General features: G+C 45.1%; 1 protein-coding gene across 3 annotated transcripts; it reads left to right on the top strand.

Moving 5' to 3' along the window:
- The first annotated feature begins 2,332 nt into the window (after nucleotides 1-2,332).
- rcn3 (reticulocalbin 3, EF-hand calcium binding domain) lies at nucleotides 2,333-23,206 on the top strand. 3 transcript variants are annotated; one of them, XR_014553290.1, is made up of 9 exons: nucleotides 2,333-2,399; nucleotides 7,020-7,243; nucleotides 9,246-9,439; nucleotides 12,758-12,930; nucleotides 15,404-15,464; nucleotides 16,094-16,185; nucleotides 18,433-18,540; nucleotides 19,726-19,928; nucleotides 22,904-23,206. XR_014553290.1 is itself a non-coding variant. In XM_083649632.1 (8 exons), the coding sequence occupies exons 2-8, from the start codon at nucleotides 7,029-7,031 to the stop codon at nucleotides 23,009-23,011; spliced, it is 951 nt and encodes a 316-aa protein (XP_083505758.1). In that variant the 5' UTR covers nucleotides 2,333-2,399; nucleotides 7,020-7,028; the 3' UTR covers nucleotides 23,012-23,206. The 3 variants fall into 3 exon arrangements, 2 of the variants coding, with proteins under 2 accessions (XP_083505758.1, XP_083505757.1); XM_083649632.1 differs by lacking the exon at nucleotides 19,726-19,928; XM_083649631.1 differs by lacking the exon at nucleotides 22,904-23,206 and having other exon boundaries at nucleotides 19,726-19,929.
- Nucleotides 23,207-23,448: the final 242 nt, after the last annotated feature.

The raw sequence follows: 23,448 nt of genomic DNA, 5'->3' as shown, positions 1-23,448 counted from the left end.
GGCACAGACTACCACAGTCAGGACTGAAGAGAACATCATCAGTGCCAACCTGCCCTCCATAGGTGACCAGATTTCTGAAATGAAGATCGGGGACATTTCCAGTTCTGCAGTCAATTAAAATATCCAATGTTATTATCTATGAAATAAGAAAGGGGGGCAATTCTGGTTTCATGTATTGACCATGGTCCTGTAAGGTGCAGGCTGACTGATACTCGTCCAAAATACCACATTAAGACACCAGGCCTTGAGGAACACCATAGAAAAATCCATGCTGTGATTTGACATTTGGAGAAGCACTAAATAAATAACCTCTGTAGCATAAATAAATAAATAAATAAATAAATAAATAACATGTGTAGCATGACATGCTTGGGACCAGTGGGTGCCGTAGATGTTCTAGTTTATTATGTATCTTAACTTTAGCTTTAGCATTGAACGCCAAAACCACCCGACACAGGCCATAACTCTGATTTGACACTTTGTCAGTTTAATCACTCAAAACCAGGAACAGATATATATCCCTCATATCCCTGCACAGCAACCTGTAGCACCTACCAACATAACTGAACTGTACACAATCCCCCCCGCGTACACACACACACACACACACACACACACACACACACACACACACACACACACACACACACACACACACACACACACACACACACACACACACACACACACACACACACACACAATTATTTCATTCAAACAGTGTCTCTCCACCTGCCAGAGTTTGAGAGAACACATACCAGACAGAGCAGAGGGAGGTTGGCAGCTAAGACTGACCTCAACGCATTGGCCTAGCGTTGTGTTTTACGACCCTCTACTGGCCATGTTTGGGTATTACAAGTGAAACATGAAATTAACCCCTTACCAGTGTGCAGCCACAGTGCAGCACCTGGGGACCATGCAACTCAGATTCTGAGAACAGTGCCTTGGTTAAGTGCATTGACTAACCAGGGGTGTAGTGGTAAATACAGACACAATTGTCTCTATGGTGGGTAGTTTAGCCACCTTGTTTCCCCTCATTGATTGATAGTTGATCTGAAAATAAAGACTGATTTCAAAGAGGTCTACGGCCCTGACCTATTGACTTGCCTTTGGCTAGTGTACCAAATTGTTAGCCTCAGAATTCGACTACTTATTCGTTTCACTCAATAGTCTCACAGTAGAGTAGACCTGTACGGGTCCCGTTTTTCTATCTGTTTCTTAGCTATTTGTGTTTATGTCTTTGTAATCTAGGTGTCCTGGCTGCTATAACGTTTTAATTTCCCTCTGGGGATCAATAAAGTTTTCTATTCTATTCTATTCTATTCTATTCTATTCTATTCTATTCTATTCTATTCTATTCTATTCTATTCTATTCGAAACTGATCCCTCGACACACAGCCTGCCCTGTGTGAAACCATGATGAAACACTTTGGGGAGATGTGGGTGGCGCACATTGCCTGGTGGCGCGTGGCTGCGTTGAGCTCGTGCCTGCACTGCGGGCGCGCTCCCGCTACGGAGGGCTGTGCCGCGCGCGTTCGCGTGTCAACGTGGCCATAGACATATATAAGGCTAGATGGCTTACCCGCGCTGCCGGTCAATGGAGAGCGACGTCGTCGCATGGTGGCCATCTTGCTACGGCACCACAGCTTTATATATATCTATGGGTTAAAAAAACGCTAACATTTTATTATTATTTTTGGCTCCAAATTACACCAAACTTAAACTGAAGCATCATCATCATGAGATGAATTCACGCACCTAGTTTCATGCAGTTTCATCCATTTTGCTAGGAGCTATGAGCATCTGTTGTTGGGTTAGTATTATCACATCAGATGATCATAACTCCTAGGGAAATGGATGAAACTGCATGAAACTTTGTGCCTGAATCCCTCTCATGGCATAGATGCTTCGGTATAATTTTGGTGTAATTTGGAGCCCATCAAAAATATAGTGTTTTTAGTGTTTTTTGTTTTGTTGTTGCCATATCTCGGGAACGGAATATGCTTGTAATAAACCAAACCGTTTGTAAATCCGTCAAGATTTCAGCAAGTTATGAGTATTTTTGTCTGTGCACCCTCCAACAGCTACCAGAGAACGTACCAGAAAGCCTGCCGTAGCAAGATGGCGGCGCTTCAACGACGCTGGTGACTCCGCCTTAAGCCATCTAGCCTTATATATGTCTATGAACGTGGCGCTTAACAGCCAATCAGAATTGGTAGTAAAGCGTTCCTACAGTGTATACTTTTCATTGGTTAGAGTTCCTGTAAGAGCGCTGTTGATTGACTGTCCGAAGGAAAGAGCCCGCCTCCCTGATAGTGTTATTTAAAGAGACAGAGTGCCAACGCGGATTGACCGCTCCTCACAAACCAAACTTCTGTCTGTGAAGTGTCTCCAAACAGGTGAGTAACGGTTCTCCTTAGCTCCTCAATTTAACCTAAAACCAACTCAACTGGTTTTAAATGATCCGCAGTGTTTTTGTTAACTCATGGTTCAACTTTTAGTCTGGTATGTTAGGAGCTGCAGCACTCTCCATCCTGCAGCGAAGCCTGTTTCATCTGATGATCTGACTTCAGTCCAACCACAGATCCTTACTGCTGTAACACTGCTACCTAACGTTACAGCAGTGTTACAGCAGTAACTTGACTTTATAAAGACCTAACGTTACAGCAGTGTTACAGCAGTAACTTGACTGTATAAAGACCTAACGTTACAGCAGTGTTACAGCAGTAACTTGACTGTATAAAGACCTAACGTTACAGCAGTGTTACAGCAGTAACTTGACTGTATACAGACCTAACGTTACAGCAGTGTTACAGCAGTAACTTGACTGTATAAAGACCTAACGTTACAGCAGTGTTACAGCAGTAACTTGACTTTATAAAGACCTAACGTTACCCACAGGGTTACATCATTAACTGTTAATGATGGAACATTGCTGTAACGTTAAAGTCATGTTAATTAAAGAAAATGTTACTGAACATAAATCCACCAGGATGTATTTTGACAGCCCTGCCCTCTTTCTCTCTCCCTTCTCATGCTTCTGTCTCTCTGTTCTCTCCCCTCTCTCTCTGTTCTCCCCCCTCTCTCTCTGTTCTCTCCCCTCTCTCTCTCTCTCTGTTCTCTCCCCTCTCTCTCTGTTCTCTCCCCTCTCTCTCTGTTCTCCCCCCTCTCTCTCTGTTCTCTCCCCTCTCTCTCTCTCTCTGTTCTCTCCCCTCTCTCTCTCTCTCTGTTCTCTCCCCTCTCTCTCTGTTCTCTCCCCTCTCTCTCTGTTCTCTCCCCCCTCTCTCTCTCTCTGTTCTCTCCCCTCTCTCTCTCTCTGTTCTCCCCTCTCTTTCTCTGTTCTCTCCCCCCTCTCTCTCTCTCTGTTCTCTCCCCTCTCTCTCTCTGTTCTCCCCCCTCTCTCTCTCTGTTCTCTCCCCTCTCTCTCTCTCTCTCTCTGTTTTCTCCCCTCTCTCTCTCTCTGTTCTCTCCCCTCTCTTTCTCTGTTCTCTCCCCCCTCTCTCTCTCTCTGTTCTCTCCCCTCTCTCTCTCTGTTCTCCCCCCTCTCTCTCTCTGTTCTCTCCCCTCTCTCTCTCCGTTCTCCCCCCTCTCTCTCTCTGTTCTCTCCCCTCTCTCTCTCTGTTCTCTCCCCTCTCTCTCTCTGTTCTCTCCCCTCTCTCTCTCTGTTCTCTCCCCTCTCTCTCTCTGTTCTCCCCCCTCTCTCTCTCTGTTCTCTCCCCTCTCTCTCTCTATCTGTTCTCTCCCCTCTCTCTCTGTTCTCTCCCCTCTCTTTCTCTGTTCTCTCCCCCCTCTCTCTCTGTTCTCTCCTCTCTCTCTCTCTGTTCTCTCCCCTCTCTCTCTCTGTTCTCTCCCCTCTCTCTCTGTTCTCTCCCCTCTCCCTCTCTGTTCTCTCCCCTCTCTCTCTGTTCTCTCCCCTCTCTCTCTCTGTTCTCTCCCCTCTCTCTCTCTGTTCTCTCCCCTCTCTCTCTCTGTTCTCTCCCCTCTCTCTCTGTTCTCTCCCCTCTCTCTCTCTGTTCTCTCCCCTCTCTCTCTGTTCTCTCCCCTCTCTCTCTGTTATCTCCCCTCTCTCTCTCTGTTCTCTCCCCTCTCTCTCTGTTCTCTCCCCTCTCTCTCTGTTCTCTCCCCTCTCTCTCTCTGTTCTCTCCCCTCTCTCTCTGTTCTCTCCCCTCTCTCTGTTCTCTCCCCTCTCTCTCTCTGTTCTCTCCTCTCTCTCTCTCTCTGTTCTCTCCCCTCTCTCTCTCTGTTCTCTCCCCTCTCTTTCTCTGTTCTCTCCCCCCTCTCTCTCTGTTCTCTCCTCTCTCTCTCTGTTCTCTCCCCTCTCTCTCTCTGTTCTCTCCCCTCTCTTTCTCTGTTCTCTCCCCTCTCTCTCTCTGTTCTCTCCCCTCTCTCTCTGTTCTCTCCCCTCTCTCTGTTCTCTCCCCTCTCTCTCTCTGTTCTCTCCTCTCTCTCTCTCTCTGTTCTCTCCCCTCTCTCTCTGTTCTCTCCCCTCTCTCTCTGTTCTCTCCCCTCTCTCTCTCTGTTCTCTCCCCTCTCTTTCTCTGTTCTCTCCCCTCTCTCTCTCTGTTCTCTCTCTCTCTCTCTGTTCTCTCCCCTCTCTCTCTGTTCTCTCCCCTCTCTCTCTCTGTTCTCTCCCCTCTCTCTCTGTTCTCTCCCCTCTCTCTCTCTGTTCTCTCCCCTCTCTCTCTCTGTTCTCTCCCCTCTCTCTCTGTTCTCTCCCCTCTCTCTCTGTTCTCTCCCCTCTCTCTCTCTGTTCTCTCCCCTCTCTCTCTCTGTTCTCTCCCCTCTCTCTCTGTTATCTCCCCTCTCTCTCTCTGTTCTCTCCCCTCTCTCTCTGTTCTCTCCCCTCTCTCTCTGTTCTCTCCCCTCTCTCTCTCTGTTCTCTCCCCTCTCTCTCTGTTCTCTCCCCTCTCTCTGTTCTCTCCCCTCTCTCTCTCTGTTCTCTCCCCTCTCTCTCTGTTCTCTCCCCTCTCTCTCTCTGTTCTCTCCCCTCTCTCTCTGTTCTCTCCCCTCTCTCTCTCTGTTCTCTCCCCTCTCTCTCTGTTCTCTCCCCTCTCTCTCTGTTCTCTCCCCTCTCTCTCTGTTCTCTCCCCTCTCTCTCTCTGTTCTCTCCCCTCTCTCTCTGTTCTCTCCCCTCTCTCTGTTCTCTCCCCTCTCTCTCTCTGTTCTCTCCCCTCTCTCTCTCTGTTCTCTCCCCTCTCTCTGTTCTCTCCCCTCTCTCTCTCTGTTCTCTCCCCTCTCTCTCTCTGTTCTCTCCCCTCTCTCTCTGTTCTCTCCCCTCTCTCTCTGTTCTCTCCCCTCTCTCTCTCTGTTCTCTCCCCTCTCTCTCTGTTCTCTCCCCTCTCTCTGTTCTCTCCCCTCTCTCTCTCTGTTCTCTCCCCTCTCTCTCTGTTCTCTCCCCTCTCTCTCTCTCTGTTCTCTCCCCTCTCTCTCTCTGTTCTCTCCCCTCTCTCTCTGTTCTCTCCCCTCTCTCTCTCTGTTCTCTCCCCTCTCTCTCTCTGTTCTCTCCCCTCTCTCTCTGTTCTCTCCTCTCTCTGTTCTCTCCCCTCTCTCTCTCTGTTCTCTCCCCTCTCTCTCTCTGTTCTCTCCCCTCTCTCTCTGTTCTCTCCCCTCTCTCTGTTCTCTCCCCTCTCTCTCTCTGTTCTCTCCCCTCTCTCTGTTCTCTCCCCTCTCTCTCTCTGTTCTCTCCCCTCTCTCTCTCTGTTCTCTCCCCTCTCTCTCTCTGTTCTCTCCCCTCTCTCTCTGTTCTCTCCCCTCTCTCTCTGTTCTCTCCCCTCTCTCTCTCTGTTCTCTCCCCTCTCTCTCTGTTCTCTCTCTCTCTCTCTGTTCTCTCCCCTCTCTCTCTGTTCTCTCCCCTCTCTCTCTCTGTTCTCTCCCCTCTCTCTCTCTGTTCTCTCCCCTCTCTCTCTCTGTTCTCTCCCCTCTCTCTCTGTTCTCTCCCCTCTCTCTCTCTGTTCTCTCCCCTCTCTCTCTCTGTTCTCTCCCCTCTCTCTCTGTTCTCTCCCCTCTCTCTCTGTTCTCTCCCCTCTCTCTCTCTGTTCTCTCCCCTCTCTCTCTGTTCTCTCTCTCTCTCTCTGTTCTCTCCCCTCTCTCTCTCTGTTCTCTCTCTCTCTCTCTGTTCTCTCCCCTCTCTCTCTCTGTTCTCTCTCTCTCTCTCTGTTCTCTCCCCTCTCTCTCTCTGTTCTCTCCCCTCTCTCTCTCTGTTCTCTCCCCTCTCTCTCTCTGTTCTCTCCCCTCTCCCTCTCTGTTCTCTCCCCTCTCTCTCTGTTCTCTCCCCTCTCTCTCTCTGTTCTCTCCCCTCTCTCTCTGTTCTCTCCCCTCTCTCTCTCTGTTCTCTCCCCTCTCTCTCTCTGTTCTCTCCCCTCTCTCTCTCTGTTCTCTCCCCTCTCTCTCTGTTCTCTCCCCTCTCTCTCTGTTCTCTCCCCTCTCTCTCTCTGTTCTCTCCCCTCTCTCTCTCTCTGTTCTCTCCTCTCTCTCTGTTCTCTCCTCTCTCTCTGTTCTCTCCCCTCTCTCTCTCTGTTCTCTCCTCTCTCTCTGTTCTCTCCCCTCTCTCTCTCTGTTCTCTCCCCTCTCTCTCTCTCTGTTCTCTCCTCTCTCTCTGTTCTCTCCCCTCTCTCTCTCTGTTCTCTCTCCTCTCTCTCTCTGTTCTCTCCCCTCTCTCTCTCTGTTCTCTCCCCTCTCTCTCTCTCTGTTCTCTCCCCTCTCTCTCTCTCTGTTCTCTCCCCTCCCTCTCTCTCTCTGTTCTCTCCCCTCTCTCTCTGCCTCTTTCTCCCTGTATCTCTCCTCCGCCTCTGTTATCTCTTCCCCCTCTCTCTCTGTTCTCTCTCTGTCTGTGTTATCTCTTCCCCCTCTCTCTCTGTTCTCTCTCTGTCTGTGTTATCTCTTCCCCCTCTCTCTCTGTTCTCTCTCTGTCTGTGTTATCTCTTCCCCCTCTCTCTCTGTTCTCTCTCTGTCTGTGTTATCTCTTCCCCCTCTCTCTCTGTTCTCTCTCTGTCTGTGTTATCTCTCTCACCCTCTCTCAGACAGTGAAGATGCTGCCGAGTTTAATGGTATCCATCTTCTTCCTGGTGGGCGTGGCCTTCGCTGTGCCTGCTAAGGATAAGCGCATCCATCGCCATAGCGACCTGAGCGACCACGACCACGACGATGCCACAGGCTTCCAGTACGACCACGAGGCCTTCCTAGGCAAGGAGGAGGCCAAGACCTTCGACCAGCTCAGCCCTGAGGAGAGCAAAGACCGCCTGGCGTAGGTTACTGTAGGTCACTCAGTGCTGTGAGGAGAGCAAAGACTGCCTGGCGTAGGTTACTGTAGGTCACTCAGTGCTGTGAGGAGAGCAAAGACCGCCTGGCGTAGGTTACTGTAGGTCACTCAGTGCTGTGAGGAGAGCAAAGACTGCCTGGCGTAGGTTACTGTAGGTCACTCAGTGCTGTGAGGAGAGCAAAGACTGCCTGGCGTAGGTTACTGTAGGTCTGTAGGTTACTGAGAAGAGCTAAGACCGCCTGGCGTAGGTTACTGTAGGTTACTCAGTGCTGTGATTATCTACAACTTCTAGGTTCAATGTGCCATATTTCTGCTGTACTGAAGCATCATACATCAGCAAAGGTAGAGACGCAAAGGTTCCAGACTGGAAAAACGCATGCTAATGTAAGGTGTAAACGCACCATGATCAGGATGTGATCAGATCTGCCTGACCACATCTGGAGGTAGTCTGGATCACATTGAGGCCATTTACACCTGGCACTAACATGCATTTTCTGTGATCAGATTGCAATCAGATAATGCTTGACCACATTAGCCCGATTTCTTTTACAGCTGGCATTAGCATGCATTTTAGGTGATCAGATTGCAATCTGATTGTTGCAATCTGATGCATACAGCTGCTGTATGCAGATTGAGAGGACACATTGCATTTACATTGCATGTACACCACAATGTGGTCACAATGCATCCCTGACCGCTTCCGGAGGTGGTCTGGCCGATCAGATCACAATCTGTCTTCAATGTGTCTTGGGGGCGTTTACACCTGTACTTTCAAGTGGTGAAGCACAATCTGATTGCAATCTGATCACAGAAAAAGCATGTTAGTGCCAGGTGTAAATGGCCTCATTGTGTCCAGATCTCTTTCACCCCATCTGCACCTGGTTTTTAAATGCAACCTGTATCCAGATAACTTATCTGGATACAGGTCACATTTAAAAACCAGGTGTAAATGGGGTGTCTTCTGTCTCAGCTACACACTCTCGTGAGATTTGGGAACAGGAGCTAACATTAGCGGGTAGCTATTAGCCGAAGCTATATGTGAAGTGCACAGATGTAGTAGCTAAATCTGTGGTTGGATTTTTTTCCAGTGAATATCTTAGTTACAACTAGATTAAGCTAACAAGGGGCAGTTCCTGAATGGTAACAAGGAACCTATAAAAGGAGGAAGAGTCATTACATCATACCAGTGTTCTAATGTTCTATTAAAGCCTATGGGAGATGCATGGAGGTGCACTCCAAATAGTATAGATGATTACAGACATTCCAGGGCTCATGGTGAGTGTAATGGCTCTTCCTTCTTTTATAGGTTCCTTGAATGGTAGTGAGTGAAGCAAAGTGAGCAGCCATGGCACACAATCCAGAGATGTCTGCATTCAAACACACAGGAGTGGGCGGGGCTGTGAAGGCCTCCTACCACACCAAGGTCCATTCAAAAATGGGTCAATTTGTTGTTGCCTTCAGATTCAGATGAATGAATGTTCAGTCAATTTGGTCCAAAGGTTAAACCTTTCCGCAGGGAAATACCAGAGATTTTTCAAACCAACTGGCAGGGTGGGTTGCTGCCTCTAGGGGGAGCTGTCTTATTGTATTATTTCCCCCCACTAAAGCAGGACTCGACCTTAAGGACCCATCCCGGGGGCATTAAAAATAGGCTCGGGGAGGATGTCAATTAATTTTGGGACAGAGTTGGGATGAGAGTTGAAAAAATAAAAATAAACAAACACCTGCTCTGCTCATTACAATTAACGGCGATTAAAATGACGCAAATTAAACCTCTTTGACAAGAAACCATATTAGTCTGAATATTAACCTAACCCTGAGCCCCCCCACCCTAACCCTGAGCCCCCTCACTCTAACCCTGAGCCCCCTCACCCTAACCCTGAGCCCCCTCACTCTAACCCTGAGCCCCCTCACCCTAACCCTGAGCCCCCTCACCCTAACCCTGAGCCCCCTCACTCTAACCCTGAGCCCCCTCACCCCCATACAGGAAAATTGTGGGCCGCATTGACACGGACAAAGACGGCTTCGTCAGCCATGGGGAGCTGCACTACTGGATCAAACACAGGCAGAGGAGATACATCGAGGAGAACGTCAACAAACACTGGAAGGAGTACGACCAGAACAAAGACGGCAAGATAGCCTGGGAGGAGTACAAGAACACCACTTACGGCTACTACATGGGTATGTGTGTGTGTGTGTGTGTGTGTGTGTGTGTGTGTGTGTGTGTGTGTGTGTGTGTGTGTGTGTGTGTGTGTGTGTGTGTGTGTGTGTGTGTGTGTGTGTGTGTGTGTGTGTGTGTGTGTGTGTGTGTGTGTGGAGGTGGCTGCTATCAGCAGCTTCAGTCTACAATATATTGGTATTATTGGCCTTTGGGATGTAACGATTGTCGGTTTAATGATGAACGGTGACAAAATTCCTGGCGGTTAATATTACAACCATTTCACATTAAAACCATGTTACTGTGATGGCCTGGCGGTTAATATTACAACCATTTCACATTAAAACATGTTACTGTGATGGCCGTGTTACCATGATTACAGCGCTTTGAAAAACTATACTGTCCCAATTTAGCAACCGTCTCCCAGACGTCACGTAGGCAGTAGGCACGCAGCCTTGTTGAAATGATTTCAGTGAGACGTATGAGTACTTTTTGAACATTTTCACCACATTCTAACTATACCACAATAATACTGATAACCGTGATAACGTTGGTCACTATAATCGTGATATGACATTTCCATACCGTTTCATCTCTAACTGGCCTCCAAAAACCCATATTAGTGGAACCCTACATCTAACGTACATGCCGACTACCTTTCTCTGCCAAGTATGAGAGGAACATACTAAATAGACTGTGTGATTGGGATGTCCGGGTAGTGCAGCATTAGATTCCCTAGTCTCTCCCCAGACTCAAATATTACGTTGAATCGCTGCGCTTCGCATACTACATTACATAAGTGAGTCTGTGCCACTTCACAGCCACTGCTGGTTTTTGAAGGCGGGTTGAATTTGAATGAGTGACAGGTCGTAGCACCGATGAGAGAATGGGCTGAAAAATGGGCTCCGCCTCCCGTGTCGTCTGATCGTAAAGTCTTTACTGATTGGAGAGGACTGAAGCCATCACTGGCATATGACTGGCCAAGTGAATGGTTCCCTCCCATAACCAGCCGGCTGAGGGAAAGTGTCCCAGACCCAGAGAGAGATCTGCAGCATGCAGTAAAGTAGTGTATGAGTGCAAGAACGCTCATGGGTCTGGCGTTGAGACTATAGATTCCCTGCCTAGCAACACAAGGGTCGCAGGTTCGAGCCCCGGGTTACCTCGTCCATACAGGCACAAGCTGTGTCTGCGGATTAAGGGTACTAGTGCAGTGCCCGTTCCCTTCCCCCATTCACACATCATGCTCTGTCCCACTCTTCACCCCCCTCCATCCTCCCCCCGCTTGCACCGCTCCCCCCTCCATCCTCCCCCCGCTTGCACCGCTCCCCCCAATTGGTTGAATTCCACGAAATTGGACACTGCACATTCTCGGGTCCCCGGCACCACACCCGCCAAGTTCGAAGTCGATTGGACAAACGGTTCTCGAGATAAACCATTGATTGTGTTGCCAGTAGGTGGCACTATGACTATGCTCGGCACTGCACTCTGTCAGGTCCCCCTAAAGCTGCGTTCGCACTGACCTATTCAAGTTTTTCGCTGGCATCGAGTTTACATACAAAGTCAATGCAAACGAGCGATTGAGCGTAAATTCGCCCAGGAGAAAAATCGCTGGGCATCCGAGCGACAGAGACCTGCACTCTAGGGAGAAAATTTGCTCGTCGCCTGAGATGAAATATCCCAACTCGAGCAAAATTACGCTGGCATCAGTCGCTCGCTGTTCACCGCTGATTGGCTGCCGTGTGAGAGTGAGTCAAGGATCACACTGGCTTGGAACAAACCGCTGGTTTATTGTGTGGCAACAAACCGCATTGACAGCTGACATGAAGTGAAGTCTGTACTACCGGTATATAGAGCTTGCGTTAGGAGTACGCTGATAGGCTTAGCTTCTAAACAACTACGGTGGCTCGTAGTGGACAAATATCATGACATTGCGTAACGTTATAGCCCCCAGATGTCCGTCAATTATTGTGCCTGTTGACGAGCGATTTAAACAGAGCGACAGAGCGATTCCAAAGGGTTGAATCGAGCGACAGAGAGAAAAATAAATCTGTCGGTGTGAACACAGCTTAAGCGCACTCCCTGAGTTTGAAGTCATCGTGTCTGTGGGTGGGAAGCCGGATTAAGGGTAGGAGTCCTGTTCGCTGCGTTAGTGCCTCCTCTGCTCGCTTGGTGGGCCTGTTCAGGGGGGAGGGGAACTGGGGGGAATAGTGTGATCCTTCCACACGCTACGTCCTGCCGGTGAAATTCCTTGCTGTCAGGTGAAAAGAAGAGGGGGGTGACTGCACATGTATCGGAGGAAGCGTGTGCTAGTCTACAACTCTCCCCAGATCGGCAGAGGGGGTGGAGCAACTAGCGGGACATCAGGGGGAATTACAATTGGGGAGAAAATGTCAAAAATCAGAAAAAGAAGAAGAAGTTTTTCACATTTGTTAACACACGTTTCTCAAAACAATAACGGCTTTCTCAAAACTGCACACACACAACTGAAAACCTCACACACACACACACACACACACACACACACACACACACACACACACACACACACACACACACACACACACACACACACACACACATGCTAAACCTGACACTCCCTTTGCAAGATGACTCTTTGCCATCAAATATCTTAACTGTTCACAAAATGGAACTGGTGTTTTCATTTGGTACACAGCCATATTTTCAAATGACACACACATACCATTCATTGAGTACACACAACTAAGCATTGACAGCACACTGAAGTGCAACATTGAAAACACAATCATAGAAATGGAACACACCATATGAATGACAATGACACTGGAGAATGAGCCATTTCTCCTGTTGTAAAATGTCTCAGTGTAGGCCTACTTTTTTCATAGTCAAACATAAAACAGCACACAAATATGCAGCAAAAAAAGTTTTATGTCGGTACACACAGAGAACAGTATAGTACTGTGTTCACCAAACAAAACAGAGGCTCAAGGCACTATTATGCTGCAGTCCTGATTGCAAATTGCTCAACAGACCTGAATGTTTAGAGATTTGAATATTTGTGTGTTGTAGGTTGATGCTTTGAGATTTGACTTGAGAAGTGTGTGTGCAACAACTGAACATTGTGTGTCGTGTTTTGACAACAAGGTGATGTGTAATTGACATCAGAGAGTAAAGAAGGAAAGTCAGAGTCTAATGCAGATAAGGGAGTGTGAAGTAGTGCCAAATTGGGTCGAGCGATTGGTACATAAAGTGAAGGTTGTGCAAATTGTGGTGAATTTTTGCTTTTTGTGTGTTAACAATTGTGAAAAACTTTTTTAAAAGGCTGTAGTGATGGTACGTTACTATCGACGCTGTCTTTCCAGACGAGGAGTTCGATGACGTGGATAACAAGGCGACCTACAAGTCCATGCTTACCCGTGACCAGAGGCGCTTCAAGGGTGCCGACAGAGACGGTGACGGTATCGCCACGCGGGAGGAGTTCACTGCCTTCATGCACCCTGAGGAGTTTGACTACATGAAGAGCGTTGTGGTGCAGGTATACTACTGTCTGACCACCTGAAACTCAGTGTTGGGGGTAACTCATTACAAAAGTAACATATTACATGTAATATGTTACTTTTAGTAGTAACTCAGTAATGTAACTTATTACTTCATTCAGTAAGAATTCACTAATTTCAGTAATATTACTTTGGCAAGTAACTCAAGTTACAAATTGAGTTACATTTTATTAAATCAAAGCACATAATAAAAAAGATACAATCATTGTTTTTATGCAAATAACCACTATAGATGACAATAACAAAGGAAAAGAATAACACTACATAATACTACATTTCAGAGCCCGTCCTTTTTTTCCCCTTCTTCTTGAGTAAAGAAGTTGAGGGCGGCTGTGGCTCAGGAGGTAGAGCAGGTCATCCACTAATCAGAAGGTCGGTGGTTCGATCCCCGGCTCCTCCAGTCCGCATGTCGAAGTGTCCTTGGGCAAGACACTGAACCCCGAATTGCTCCCGATGGCTGTGCCAGCACCCTGCGTGGCAGCTGGCCGCCCTCGGTGTGTGAATGGGTGAATGTAGGCACATTGTAAAGCACTTTGGATAAAAGCACTTTATAAATGCAGTCCATTTACCAAGTTGAATCAGTACCTTTAGTTTTACTAGTCTTTTTTTACATAACTGTGTACCAGTGACACGTCCATCTCTAAATGTGATTGTGAGGATGGCGAACAGGAGAAGAGGCAGAAGCAGTTCACCACAAAATATTTATTGTGGAGAAACTGGCACTTTCCATTTTGAGTTGCAACAAAAATACAAAAGGGGGAGAAAATACTCGACTGGGTTGAAAGCAAAAGACAAAATAACTCCGAACAAAACCAGAATGAAGACACCAGAACTTACACTGAAACCCATCCAAAACTTAGCCTAGGCTAAACCCATCCAAAACGTGGGCCCTAGCTCTCAGGCCAGCAATCCTGTCCATTCCTGGATAATAGCAAAGTGAACTCTCTCACACAGGTGCTTGCCTGTTAAATAGCTCAAGCCCCTCCTACAAACACAGGACCGACAATCAGGGTCAATTAAAGAACCAACAGATCAAGGGTTACATTCAATACAATAATGTGTTACATTAGTATCGCTGAATAACTGGATGACCAATCAAATATATTGCCATGTCCCGATCAATGTTCTAAGACACTAAAAAAAAATAGATTTATACATTTTATTCTACTCAAATCACACTTGGCACAATCCACTACCCCTCTCTTCCAATGAGGGTGGACTCCTCCGCCTCTGTTTCACACACCAGGCCTAAATGAAGAATTGCCAAGTGTTAATTAGCACCAACTGCACCACTGTAGTGAGACAGACTACAATGAATAAAATGTCCCAAGCAAACAAACACCAACTCAACAGTATCATTCTATAGGGCATGGGTGTCCCCATGACAGTGATATTTAAAAATCACGACTTTGAGAAAATGCTTCAAAAGTCATAAAAGTGGTCCTCATTTGTGATTATCTTGCTGAACACAAAGTTTGCCGTTTCACAAACGTGTGAACTTTGTTCACCACAGATCTTATTTCAGGCATTTAACCCATTGATACCTGATGCAGCATTTGTGTGTATATCCCTCATTTGTGTGCGTATCCTGGTCTTAAAGGGATACACACACAAATGCTGCATCAGGTATCAATAGAGAGCCGCAGGAACGAGTCCGGAAATCATCGATGCTAACACTCCTGGTTCTTCACTGTTTTCACCTATGGGAGTTTTGAATGGGTTTTTGGCGCGATGCTTCTAATAATCTCTCTGGGCAACGCTGGCTTAATCAAACGCGAACCAGTGTTTAGTAATATCATCGTCACACACGAGGACCACTTTTATGAGTTTTGAAGTTAAAAGGGCGGCTAGCTAGCAAACGGCTAAATGAGACTACACTGTTGAGTCGATGGGGATATATACGTCAATAACGTCATCACTTCAAAGGACGAACACGGAAATTCTCTTTCCCTCACCTGGTTCAGCCCGGGGTAATCATTGCACACATCACCAACAGTCCAGGTTGAGCGGTGACGTGACGTGGAAGCCTATGCGACAGTGTGTAGTTCTGGATTAGCTTAGCTCGAGCTTTTTACTTCTAGGGCTCGCATTTACGCTACAAAACTCATGAAAGTGGTCCTCATGTGTGAAGATTATCCGACTGAACTCTGGTTCGCGTTTGATTAATCTTGCGTTGCCCAGAGACCGTATTTGAAGCATCGCGGCAAAAACCCATTCAAAAATCCCATAGACAGAAACAGTGAAGAACCAGGAAGTCCGGGACTTCCGCGTTCTGACTACAAAAATACGTCATCCCTGCGGCTCTCTATGGGTTAACCAAAATCCCACGAATACAAAAATCCCATTGCATTTTTGACAAGGGAAACGGAAGTGCATCCAGGTCTTCTGGACTCATTCCTGCACTCCTCTATACTTAGGTTGGTCATCTCCTATGTATGTTTTCTCATTTAGGAAACTGTGGATGACATCGACAAGAACGGGGACGGGAAGATCGACGTACATGAATACATCGGTAGGTCTCTTCTGCTTTTAACTTTTGTGAGGACAGTCCCACTCTCCTTGTCTTGTTGCCTCATTATTTTCCATTAGTGTTAGTTGACAAACTATTGTTGCAACCTTTACTTTGGCGTACGACTCCCCTCATTTGTTACTTCCTTGAGCCAGGTTGTGACCTATGAGGGGAGTCATAGACCAAAGTAAAGGTTGCAACAATAGTCTAATTTATTAACTAAAACTCAGGGGAAATAATTAGACAACACAACCTACATTAAACAAAGGAACATAACAAAAAGTGCATCTGTGAGGAAGGAGAGAGACTGAATGGTCTGAAGCTCTTCCTAAGCCCCCAGGTGCACCCAATGAGCCTAACGACCCCAACTCCAAACTCCTGCAGGACAGAGCCAGCAGAGCGGGACGGTCGTCACACTTTCATGAGCAAAATAATCATTGTGTTACTTATGGTTGGAATTCTAGTGAAAATAAATGATTACCCTTTTTGCTGGGGACCCCCTGGAAGCCCCTCAAGGACCCCTTGGGGTCCACGGACCTCACTTTGAGCACCACTGATCTACAGTACCAGTACCAGAGATGTCTCAGTAAAGGCTTGAACTTGACATGATGTTACCCACTCGTGTTCAACAGGTGACATGTTCGCACCAGAGAACGGAGAGAGTGAACCTGAATGGGTCCAGACAGAGAAGAAACATTTCTATGAGTTCAGAGATGCCAACAAGGTAGAAGCTGCTCATTAAGCTAATCGTATGTCATAATAGAAGCTGCTCATTAAGCTAATCGTATGTCATAATAGAAGCTGCTCATTAAGCTAATCGTATGTCGTAATAGAAGCTGCTCATTAAGCTAATCGTATGTCATAATAGAAGCTGCTCATTAAGCTAATCGTATGTCGTAATAGAAGCTGCTCATTAAGCTAATCGTATGTCATAATAGAAGCTGCTCATTAAGCTAATCGTATGTCATAATAGAAGCTGCTCATTAAGCTAATCGTATGTCGTAATAGAAGCTGCTCATTAAGCTAATCGTATGTCGTAATAGAAGCTGCTCATTAAGCTAATCGTATGTCGTAATAGAAGCTGCTCATTAAGCTAATCGTATGTCGTAATAGAAGCTGCTCATTAAGCTAATCGTATGTCGTAATAGAAGCTGCTCATTAAGCTAATCGTATGTCGTAATAGAAGCTGCTCATTAAGCTAATCGTATGTCATAATAGAAGCTGCTCATTAAGCTAATCGTATGTCATAATAGAAGCTGCTCATTAAGCTAATCGTATGTCGTAATAGAAGCTGCTCATTAAGCTAATCGTATGTCGTAATAGAAGCTGCTCATTAAGCTAATCGTATGTCATAATAGAAGCTGCTCATTAAGCTAATCGTATGTCATAATAGAAGCTGCTCATTAAGCTAATCGTATGTCATAATAGAAGCTGCTCATTAAGCTAATCGTATGTCGTAATAGAAGCTGCTCATTAAGCTAATCGTATGTCATAATAGAAGCTGCTCATTAAGCTAATCGTATGTCATAATAGAAGCTGCTCATTAAGCTAATCGTATGTCGTAATAGAAGCTGCTCATTAAGCTAATCGTATGTCATAATAGCAGTAGCCTACTCTGCTGCACATCCTGTTACTGCATTCACATCACAATACATGATGCTAATGCTAACTTAAGTACGTCATGTGGGCGTAGTTTCTCTGAGAAACTGTGCCCACATGACATGAAACTTTCTCAAAGTGTAAACTAGCTTAGCACTACCCGTGTTTCCATTCAGGTTTTGCACAAATTCCAAGCGAGCTTTTGAAAAGACGACAATCTGAAAATTTGAATCAGGTGTATTTCTATATAGACCAATTGGAGTGGACGTCACAGGGTTACCTCACTGCAGTTGCGCATGCATCATGGTAACAGAAACTCTGAGGAAACAAGTGAAGCCGAAACTAGAGAGATCCCCGGAATACGACAAAAAGACGTCTTGTGACGTCCACTAGGAATTATGACGATGTCCGGCACTGCAACTTTGGCTTCTAGACCCATCCTGACAGTGAGTACGGCTCAGGAAACCTCACCCCATTGAAAGATTTCGCTTCCAAACCTTCCAGATTTCTATGACCACTGAACCGCTAGTTGTAACTTTCTGCAACCAGTTCGGCTCCGCCCACTGTTTACAAACATAAAAGAGGTCTATAAATGGTGGTTAAGCAAATAAGGAGGTTGTGTGTGGGCGTGGCACCGGGTTGAGATAAGATAGGTGGAGAGAGATACAGCTTTCCAATTGTTAGCCTATTGCCGTAGGAGAAGTAATAATTATGTCATATACTCCGTCTAAAGTCAATATTACAGCCGATATCACAAGAGAAATGCACATTCTACAACGCTCGCCATATATCTAGGAAACCGAAAATGGGAAGGCATTTTAAGGACGGAGTGAGAGCCTTTGGGTGCAACATTTTAAGCTCAGAACATCCGCTGCAGGATTATCGGGTCGTTTGTTGGAACGGTCGGTTGCATCAGCCGAACACATGGCAGCAGACAGCTGTGCAGACACAAGGTCAGCTGATCAGTCATGTGACTTAATGTTCACTATGTCGCAACTTATTTGAAAAAGCGGTTTCCATCTCCCGTTTTGCACATTACCTACTTTTCGAAAAAGGCAAAAACCACTTTGTAAAAACTGTTTTGCTAAATTGATGGTCCCCCCCCCCATTTCAATCAACCTTTGCTAATGCGATGTTTCAAAATGTGCATCAAAATACGTTAATCGAAGCACGAGTACTGTTTCTCCAACTGAAAACTAGCTTAACACTAGTTTCATGCTTGACAGCTGTGAATGTCTTGGCAAATTAAATAAAATTACCAATAATGGCTCACTACTACTACAACTTACACATCACATGCCACATTGTCTGTTCTGGCAATTTGGACATTACAGTGACTTCCTGGATAATGCAGTTGTGTGGTGTTGTGTAGGACGGCTACCTGGATGCTAGCGAGGTGGCCCACTGGATCTTGCCCGGAGAGGTTGACCACGCTGACAATGAAGCCAAACACTTGATCCACGAGACAGACACGAACAAGGTAACCTTCTCACTGTTACCATCCTCTCTGCCCGAGATACTGTGCACACCTGCACCTGACCACAACATGAAAAGAACGTATGTGGTCAGAATCCAAAAGAACTGGCAGGAGGTTTGAGTTTTATGTCTCTTCCTTAAAGGGGAACTTCACCGAAAAACATTGCTGATTTATTTTTCACATGATCTCACATATTGTATCCAAAAACTCAACTGGTTACACATTCATTTAGTTTGGCAGTTATTGAGAGTTGATTTGAGTTAAGTTGTGGACCAGTGATGTCATTTTGTGCATGAATGACATAGTCCACCCTCAATAACTGTCAAACTAAAGACTGGTCCACAACTTAACTCAAATCAACTCTCAATAACCAAATAGCCAAACTAAATGAATGCCTGCAAAACTGTTAAGTTTTTGGATCTGTGTGAGATCATGTGCAAAATAAATCAGCATTGTTTTTTGGTGAAGTTCTCCTTTAAGGAGAGCATTATGGCTGGTTTCCCTGTTATTGCTTTACTAGACTGCATGTCAATGCATCAATCGACTTACTGCCATAACCTGATTATTCCCAGTTACCAGGTTAGTATGCAAGTAAACACACTCATAGAAGTGTTGTTTCATCTAAATGAGGCTGGTCTTATGGGTTATTGAAATGTTTAAAATGCCGCATCTTTTGACAACCTGTTCCCTTTGGAATGGTGCAGCATTATGAAAGATGTAAACACAGAAACTGCTGGATATCAAAACTGAAAGTTGACAAATCAGCTTACAATTATAGGATCTGCGCAATCATTCTGTTACATTCTGCGATCATTCTGTTACAATCTGCGGCGGTTGGAACCAAATCCACTTTGTTTGTCAGCCAATTTTCATCCCGGGAGTTTGTGGAGAAAGCATTTGATGTGCCTTCCTCCTCTGCATGTCAAAAATGAAAGTAAAAACATGTCAAAGATGCACTGTGTGGCCCATCACTGTGTGGCCCATCACTGTGTGGTCCATCACTGTCAACCATTGTCATTCCTAATCATAATAATGGAAGTAATTGGGGGTAATTGCCTGTTAATTATAACACAATTCTCTGCCTTTTCTTTATCTGGCTCTGTTTTCCTTCACCTCCTTCCTTCTCTCCTCTGCCTTCTCTCTCAATCATGACTCGATGCTGGGTGGAATCTGCCGATCCATCACCAGGATGACAAAATAACCAAGAAGGAGATTCTAGCCAACTGGAACATGTTTGTGGGCAGCCAGGCAACCAATTACGGGGAGGACTTAACGAAGAGACACGACGAACTTTGATGACATGGTGTCATGGTCCAAGAGGGCCAGGGGTTCAGTGGTGTTTGTTCCTTTACAATGGAGAATATGGTTACAATGGAGAAAATGTTACAATGGTGAATATGGTTACAATGGACAATACGTTACAATGGTCTTGGGGTAAAGAGTTTGGGGTGGGGTGGGGTGGGGTGGGGTGGGAGTCACATCAGTGCTGGTAAGGTTATGACTAGAGTTGTAAAATTCCGGAAATATTCAAAGTTGGAAACTTTCCATGGGAATTAATGGGAATATCTGGGAATTAACTGGAAATTTTGTGGTAATACATACTAACTGTATTTACCTTGTCATACACTGACATAAATATAAAGGTTTGGCTTTGTCATAAGCAGAAATGCATGCAAACGTGCATAATGCAAATGATAAAAAATAAATTTTTGACTTTGGTAAATACAGTATAAAATTTCCAAAATTCCTGAGCTTAACTTCCCATGGAAAATGTCTGGAAAGTTTCCAGAAAGTTTGCAACCCTAGTTAGGACTGATAATTATACTGGGGCACACCGCTTTCATTGGCAGGTAATGGGAGAGTGCAGATAACTGTTTACACATGCAAGCAGTGTTTATCATTCACACACACATGTACACATGTACACACAGCCAGGGTTCCCCCATGGTAATGGAAAACCTGGGAAAGTCATGGCATTTCAAAACCTTATTTTTCCAGGCCTGGAAAAATCATGGAAAATTTCAAACAATTGTGGATAACCTTCCATGTACTGTAATGTACCAACAAATGCATTTTCTGTATTTTAGTGCGTCTTGTATTTTATAGATATTTGTAGGAAGATTTGTTTTTTTCAATAGCTTACATGTAATGTGAGGCAGTGAATCAATAGCAGAAATGATTATTCCACTGGACAAATGGGACACACCTCTTTATATTGGATTTTACTGCTGCTTGTATTTTATATTAATATTTTTATGGAAAATTCCAGTTTATTTCAATAGCTAAAGTGTGTCTTATTTCCCCAGTAGTTTTTGATATTGATTCAGAGTCACCACCCCTTATTACACGGAAATTCTATTATGGATCCTTGAAAAGTTCTGGAAAAGTTTTTAAATGTTATCCATGACGATGTGTGGGAAGTGGGAACCCTGTACAACACTTTCAAACATAAAAGCATGAAAGCCACTACAGGGAGAGGAGAGGAGACGAGGACAGGAGGTGAGCAGGCGAGATGCATCACTCACTGTGCACTGGTAAATGGTGAAAGTGCATAGTTCACAATCACAACATTTTTGTCTTTGAAAAAAATAAAACCATGGTGCTTTTTCTACAAATGCATGTTTTTATTTGCCGTTCTCAGGACCAGGACTCTTTTGAGTCCTGGTCGCTGCACTAGCGCCTCCTCTGGTCGGTCGGGGTGGAAGGGAACTGGTGGGAATAGCGTGATCCTCCCACGTGCTACGTCCTGCCGGTGAAGCTCCCCCCGTGAGGTGAAAAGAAGCAGTTGACAACTGCATATGTGTCGGTGGAAGCATGGTGCTAGTCTCGGCTCTCCCCAGATCGGCACGGGGCAGCCAATAGGGCAGCATGGGGATAAATTGGGGGGAAATCAGGGAAAAAAAGTATTTTGAAACCTTTTTGACTGTACAGCATTTTATATCTTGTAATTATTTTACTATACTGTTATGAATATCACATAAGTTCGGCCCAAAAATGAAAATGCTATCATTATCTACTCACCCCCATGCTGATGCTGATGCAAGGACGGGAAGGGTGAAGTTTTTTTTAGTTCACAAAACATTTGTGGAGTTTCACAGCAAAACAATTGAAGTGAATGACCAGCTTTCAAATGTAAAAAAAAAAGAAGAGATCGAAAGAGAAAAGACTGCTCGTCTGGCATAATCCAAGTCTCCAGAAGCCCTGAGAAGTTGACTGGAATAGACGTAATTTAGGCTACATCCTGTTTTTAGCTGAATGTTATAACATTCTGTTTATCACACCAAAAATTATCCCAATTATATAAATATGTGACTGTGAGCCCGGCCCAGCGCGGCCCAGGCCCGAGGAATAAAAGGGAAGTTCTGGCCCACGGGCCCGGTCAGAGAATCTAACCTCTACGCAGTATGTGTGATGACTGACATGACACCTCTCAGAACATGGAGGCTTCATGAATGTTTGACTGTTGTCTGTTAAGTGCCATTCGGTATATCATGTCATTGTTAATACAATGTTGACATTGTTTCAGATGTGTTCGTTATGACAACGTAACATAACCAAGACACCTGTCATAAACATGACATAGCAGACATTAACATGTCTTCATGTGCAATTAGTTTTATTTATTTATTTATACAGGGGTAAGGCCCTTGAGAGCCTGCTCTCATTTTCAAGGGAGCCCTGCTACAATAAAAACATGTACAGAGGTTGCAGAAGTACAAACAGACATCAGACAAACAATCAAAAGAAGAAGATAAAAGCACATCAAGTAAAACAAGAGCATTCTCCATGCAGGGTCCCCTCAAGCAGCACTCTAGTCTAAAGAGACCAATCGCTCCAATTTTAGAGTGTCCTGAATTTCATTTATTAGTGGTGTAAAATTCAGTCTTCACAAATGTGTCAAATTAGTTTATAACTGTCATGAGTATTTTCATTTACCTCAACTACTTCCATTAAGATGCCATTAAGTGTAATTACACTGTCTTGGTTATGTCAAGTTGTCATAACGAAGACATCTCTAACAATGTCAACATTGCATTAACAATGACATCATTTATCGAATGACACTTAATGACGTCATAAACATTCATACAGTAAAGCCTCCTTGCTGTTCATGACAGGTCATGTCAGTCATCATACGCACCCTCAAGTAAAGTGTTAACCAGCATTCTCCTAAACAACTAAAGTGAATGGTGTCCAACTTTCAACCGTAAAAAAAGTGTTGTAAGCAGTGCAGATTTGTGCAGGTCAGACCCTTCTCCCCCACCCCCCTCTGTGAGTGTGTGTGCATGCTCGTCTTGCCTACATACTGCTCGTCGGCATAATCCACTGAATGAACTTCTCCCTTTAACCCTCTTGAACTTGTCAGGACGGCCGTCTGTCTGTGTCGGAGATGCTGGAGCACACGGACCTCCTCAAGACCTCCACCATCACCGACTACGGAGGCATGAGGATCGACGAGCACGACGAACTCTGACATCACGTTGTTTACAAATAAACATCAGCACAGGATGACAACAATCGACATGTTTACAAAATAAATGTAGCTTTTAATCAAGTTGTCCACTATCTATATACACTATATTAAACACTATCGTATACTATACACTATACACTATATACTATACACTATCACTATCACACTATCGTCTCCTAGCTCTTTCGTTTCAGGTGACCGACTGCAAGAATTTGTATTGTTAGTGAGGGAAGGAAACCAGACCAGTCCAGTGATGTGTTGACTCCAGTTTGTAAAAAAAATAAATCTGAAAATGCATTAACTTTAAATTGAACTACTCAAAATGAAATTTGAACCAGTTGTCTCCATTAAACATCTTTGATTATGTATGTAAACAAAACGATTTCTATAAATCCTACAATTTATATTTTATCTCAGTCTTAAATGGAGAGGCATAC

The sequence above is a fragment of the Poromitra crassiceps genome (assembly GCF_964638095.1).
Source record: "Poromitra crassiceps genome assembly, chromosome: 13".
Taxonomy (NCBI): Eukaryota; Metazoa; Chordata; class Actinopteri; order Beryciformes; family Melamphaidae; genus Poromitra; species Poromitra crassiceps.
Note: the sequence above shows the minus strand (reverse complement) of the source record. Positions and strands in the feature narration are given on the sequence as shown.